The sequence below is a fragment of the Phoenix dactylifera genome, chromosome 3 (genome assembly GCF_051530095.1).
Source record: "Phoenix dactylifera cultivar Ajwa chromosome 3, Ajwa_hap1_PhDact_Kaust_v1.1, whole genome shotgun sequence".
Classification (NCBI taxonomy): domain Eukaryota; kingdom Viridiplantae; phylum Streptophyta; class Magnoliopsida; order Arecales; family Arecaceae; genus Phoenix; species Phoenix dactylifera.
In genome coordinates, this window is record NC_143192.1 from 10,482,090 (window position 1) to 10,487,985 (window position 5,896).

At 36.4% G+C, this 5,896-nt stretch overlaps 1 protein-coding gene across 1 annotated transcript; it reads right to left on the reverse strand.

The window, feature by feature from the left end:
* Positions 1-906: 906 nt before the first annotated feature.
* LOC149767888 (alpha-galactosidase 1-like) lies at positions 907-5,637 on the reverse strand. Its single transcript, XM_089929449.1, has 15 exons — positions 5,332-5,637; positions 4,983-5,041; positions 4,818-4,874; positions 4,661-4,695; positions 4,002-4,105; positions 3,775-3,850; positions 3,535-3,593; positions 3,324-3,389; positions 3,147-3,230; positions 2,955-3,019; positions 2,585-2,667; positions 2,401-2,491; positions 1,926-1,975; positions 1,699-1,839; positions 907-1,224 (listed from the first exon to the last, which is right to left on the reverse strand). Exons 1-15 carry the CDS (start codon positions 5,469-5,471, stop codon positions 1,132-1,134), a joined length of 1,203 nt encoding a protein of 400 aa, XP_089785575.1. The 5' UTR covers positions 5,472-5,637; the 3' UTR covers positions 907-1,131.
* Positions 5,638-5,896: the final 259 nt, after the last annotated feature.

Sequence of the window (5,896 nt, forward strand, 5' to 3'; positions counted from 1 at the left end):
GGCCCTGGAATAGGGCTCTACGAACTTCTTTCAAGAGTTCAATGGTATTGGAAATTAATTTCCTAGACCATGGCTAACTAGAGGAGATTTTAATAATAGCAACTCAAAATTGGACGGAAGAGGTAATCCCTAGAGTGCAATGAAACCTTGTCTTTGTGGATTTCATTTCCTCTCTTCATCTTATCGATCTTGAGATCAAAGATAGAGATATCACGTAGAGTGGACTACCCAGCCCTTGCTAGATTGGACAGTTTCTTGCAATTTGTAGAAGGGGAAGATACCTTCCCTGCCTCAGTTTAGAAAGTTCTGGTAAGTTCAGCTTCAGAGGCACTCCTATTGCCCTTGATTGCAATATCACAGAAAATCTAAGATAGTCTTAACACTATTGCTAAAAGGATGGAGAATCTAAAAAGACTCCATTCCTATAAGGAACCAAGTAAAATCAACCTCAAATGACACTGGGACATAGCATTTGCTTAGGATGTAAACTTCTCTGGCAACAAAAGGAATTACAGTTTGTATGAAGAAGCTCAGGTTTTTTAAGACAACAACATGGAGAGTTAAATATCCACAGAATGATCCTAACACAAATTTAGGCCAAAACTTATAGGAAAGAAAAAAAGATCATACCTACTCTTTTCTCCTGGTAAGAAACATGCCTAGTTATTAACAAATTCTTTTAAGCTCCTAATGTCATCAGGTCGGATCAGACTCGGAAACTCACAGCCAACTTCATCAATCACACAGGAAGCATGGTCCAGGATGCTATTTGATCCAGTTCTGCTTTCAATCGATGTGAAAAACATAGATGTGGGGACAATTTCTCTCAGTGGGATTCCAGGACTTGCAACACCATCAGCCAGATGCAAATTCACATCCCATAATAACTTATCAACAAAAATGAGGTACCTTTCAAACTGACTTCCCTTCATTAACTGAAAGTATCCATGATTACACAGTTAAGCCTCGAGCATAGGAACCGTGGATGACTCATGCAGTTCATTGCATCTAAGATCTCAATGAGAAGTCCCAATTTACATGTAAACACAATAAACCATCTATCAAAGAGAGACTGAAAAAATTTAAATTAAAATGAAACTATGACCCGATCCACCATTTTTCAGATGCTGATTATGACAGAGGCGTTAGGACAAACATCCTGCATGAATGGGGGCCTATGGAAACTGTCATTTTGTCCATGAACTTCTTCTTCAGCGTCTCATGCTGCAGGAGACAATGGACATATCAAGTCAGATATCAGCTCTCCAAAGGTGAACAAAATATGTAACCTTTCACTTGATTACTGACAAAAAGCTTAGAATTGCCAAGTCTAGGTAAACAAGCTTAAGCTACTAACAACAAACTACTGGATACAATTTCAAGGAGGTAGAAAATTATTAATTAGCGGTGGTTTCATGGCTCTGCATTCAATATAATTGTCAAAATAGATTGAAATTTAACAAATTGTTTAAAATGTGTTTAATGTACTACATACACTGTTTCCAAAATGCTTTTTACTGGTTTGTTTTTTCCTTGTTTTGGTTAATATGCAAAGATATGCTCCTTGGACGTAGAAGTGGTCCAGTCTTGCATGCAAGCCGAGGTGTAATTATCACAGAGAATACTTAATGATAAAAGATAAGCTGAAATAAATGTAGGCATAAAACATAAATGATGCATACAGAAAATAGTGTTTACCTTCCAAAGGTCTCTTGCTTCCACAACTGTCTTCGGAGGAATACCTATATCATCCCAATTGGCTGTAATGGGACTGGGTTTAAGCGATCGGTTCAACAAGACGATTGCTGTCTTATATCCGGAAAGAGGTCCAGCCCAAACCTATAGGGATATCTAATTAACGACTGCTTCCAGTAGAAAAAACAAGAAAGCTTTCTATTGCCTGATATATTGAAAAAGTAGCCTACCTCAAGATCTCCCTCCATTCTTACTTTCTTTGCTTGAATACCAAGAGGATCTGTCCGTGAAAATCACAATATTAAAGCATGTTCATGATGTTAAAGTACATGAGAAGCCATCCTATAGATCATGACTCCAAGTTATTGAAGCTTGAAATCCATTTTGAATGTGAAACAATGTTAAGTTGTCAAAGTAGTTACATATGACGATAATTACTAAAATCAGAACCTTGCTTATGGTCAAAGTGAAGTAACAAAAGATCAATTAAAGCCACAGTATAAAGTTCAAAGACTTTGTAAAAGAAGAGGAATCAAAAACAAGATATTTATTAGCAATAGAGTTGGCTTGAAAACCTCCGAGCTCATAGACAATACAAGATTTCTCAGCTAGTTTTATCACTGTTTTCTGCTCACAAACATTGACAAAATTCTTGCTACCTAGTGTAGAATTAATTTGCTGTAAAGGCATCTAGCAGTGCCTCACCTTGATTCACAGCAATGACTTCTTTGTTTCCAATGATGTCCATAGTCTCCCTTGTCATATTCCGTACATCACATCCAATAAGAAGGGGAGCCTGCATTAAAAGGCATGAAATCTTTAAATTGACTGAAATAAAGATCAGTAGAAACTCAAAATGTCGTCGACTCCTAGAACCATATAATGTTACCTTGGAAATAGCCCATATACTGAAGTGTACTATGTACTCATCATTTGTCATTCCTCCGTTTCCTACTTCAAGCATGTCTGGATCTGATCAGACAATTGATATGAAAAAGATGTTGTAAGTTGTCCCCTAAATAAAGTTACTGTAAAATACTATATATGCAACTTTTCCATCTAAATCCCCACAATCCCTTCGTACAGAGCATAGAATGGTGTAATGAAACATCAAATACATCATTATAAAAATTCAAGAGTACTGAGAGGGCCTACAATAAAATGCATCTCATGATTTTGAAAGTTTCCAGTTCTATTATTTAACAGCTCAAGAGTTTGAAAGTTTCCAGTTCTATTGTTTAAATATTAGAAACACTAACCATTCCAACCTCCAGGCCTGGCATACTCAGCATACGCTTCATTTTGGTCAGCCCTTGAGACCATGCTGCAATACAAACAGCATGATCCCACTTCAGTCAAGATAGTCGAAACTTGTTGCAGTACTTCCCTTCTTTTTGCTTTCATATTTATCGATACATTAGAAAATTAATTAAGCAACAAGGATGGCATACCTTTCCCATGAATCATTTATGTCACTAGTGGTTCTCCAGCTATTTCCAAGCTTGGCACCCCATAAAGCTGGGTGCATGTCCCCCCTAAACATCAGTGAGTATAGTCGATCGATCAATCAAATTTAGAAATGCAGGACCTCAAGAAGCACATTGACGCCAAAAAGATCGCTTTATTACCATTCACAGAGAGAGAAAAAGATCGGCCGGCCTGTCCTCATAAGGGCACGAGTCATTATGGGGTACCTATGTTAGATTTCCACATACAAGACTAGGACTTAAAAATCTCAATGAACTACAGAGCTCAAATGACAACAAATTAAAGAATTCATTAATACACTTCTGAAAAAAGGCAGTAGGCTTGAAACATAGAGAAGAGTATCAAGAGTACCGCTCCATTAGCTTCAAACCTCCGTTATTACAGTTGTCATACTTTAAATAATCAATACCCTGCACTCCCCAAGTATGTAGTCAATTAAATACTCTTACAAAAGAAATACATGGATCCCCAAATTAAAGAATGTGAACCTTTTAACTAAGAGCACCAAGATAAATTAACTTGTTTAGTGATTCATATTGCTAATTAAAAGACTTTTGAAAGTGATAACTCAAATAATACCACTATACTTACCCATGATGCAAAAGTATCAGCATCTTTCTGCTCATAACCAAGTGACCCGGGCATCTTTTGGGAGCATGTTAGGTACCTACAAATTTCCAAGTATCCCCTTAAGTTTCTTTTCTGGAACCATGTGTGGTAGGTCAAAAGCCAGTTTTTCCAACACTGCTGCAACTGTTCAGAGAAAAACAGAGAAAAGAAAAGGAAAAAAACTAGATGGTATAACAAAATATACTTACCCTGCATCAGAGTAGATTCCTAGTTTAAGCCCCTTGCTGTGAACATACTCTGCAAGAGCTTTAATACCTGATGGGAAGGTCGACTTCTTTGGAACAAAATAACCCTGAGAATGCAATAATAAATTATTAAGCATTCATTTTATGTTGGAAATAAACAGTGCTCATATTTTCGGAGTCCAACCATTACCACTTTAGAAAACACATACGATGCTAACTTCACCGAGTTATAGTGACCTTCAATCCTAAAGTTAAAAGGACCTTCAAGCTAGTCAGGAATTTATTTCTAGAATATCTTAGGGTATGTTTTCGTTGCAAAGAAATCTGTTGAAATGGAAAAGATAAGGTAAATTATTTTCATGAAAGATTTTTTTTCTGAAATATAGTGATAAACTTTCTAAATTTGTTTTTCTAGGATAAAATAAACATCTCAAAATATGTGAAACATCTCAGACTGTGATTTCATAACAGAACATATCCATAAGATTAAATTCAACGAATCACATTTGATAACTACAGACATGTCTAAATTTGTCTCGAACAAGACATAATTTACACCATTCCATATACTCTGAATCTAATAGGCAATCTTCAACCCAATTACAGTTTATAAATGCAAAAAGAAAAAAAAAATTAGACATGAAGGAAAATTAAAGGCAAACCTCTGAGTCACGGTTCTGCTCCGCCCAGCAATCATCTGAACACTCAAAAAGCAAAATGTTTCCATTAGTTTTTTCTCCATTAGGAAAACCCAATTTAAAATCCAAACCAAAGTTCTTAATAAGCATTCCATCAGAGAACATAAAGATTGAGAATTACCTATATTGACATACTGATATCCAAGCTCTGCGAGCCCAGTCGACACCAGGGCATCAGCTGATACATAAATCCAACGTTATTTATAAAGCATAGAAGGAAGAATCACATAAACTAAATCTCTCATTATCATAGCCAAAACTCATACATAAATAATTTAAGTTTTACCAGTTTCTCGGATAAGCGTCTCGTTGATGAAGCAACTAAAATGATTCCAGCTGTTCCATCTGCATTCATACATTCAGATCAGATAAATATAACCCAAAACTATGCATAAAACAACATAACTCAATGATTGTCTGGTAATCTAGAGATACGTACTGTTGATAAATACTTCAAAGTAAACATCAACAGATTAAAGCAAAACAGTAATAAATCCATGTCCTAAATATTTTGTTAAAAGAAAACATCATAAGAAACAAGCAAAAAGGAAAAGGAACAACTACATGGAGATAAAAATCTATTATTAACTTTTTATCCATATTTGATGTGAAGAACAGTAACAAGGATTACATACCCCATGGGAGGGGTTATTCCAAGCCCATTGGCTAGAAGAGTCCTCTTGCTCTCCGAGTCCACCGCCGTCACCCTCGCATCAGCCTTCATCAAGGCGCTGAGAAAAAGCAACACCACAATGTCTTGCAACGAGAACCCCATCTCTCTCTCGCTCTCTCTCTCGTTCTCTCTCTCTCTACTAATCTACCAATGAACAGCTCCATAAGGTTCACCTCGTCCATATACTTGGAACAAGGGTAAAATCGGAAGAAAGAAAATATCAACCGGTTACACCGGCTGATGGTTTAAAATTAAAAAAAATCAGTACAATGATCTGATCCATCCAACTGCCCTTTTGAATAAAAAATTTAAAAAAAACTGAATCTGTACTTTTTTATTTAAAAATTATTTCTCGTCCATTCATCGGAACTTTCCATCCAGCTTTGAAAGAATAAAATAAAATATACGTGTCAGATATCAAGCGATGAGTTTGGGTTGTGTCAGGTACGGGATGAACGATGGGATTCAGCATTGAGACCTGGAAGCTGGGATTCAGCATTGAGTACTGGGGACGTGGGGGACAAATG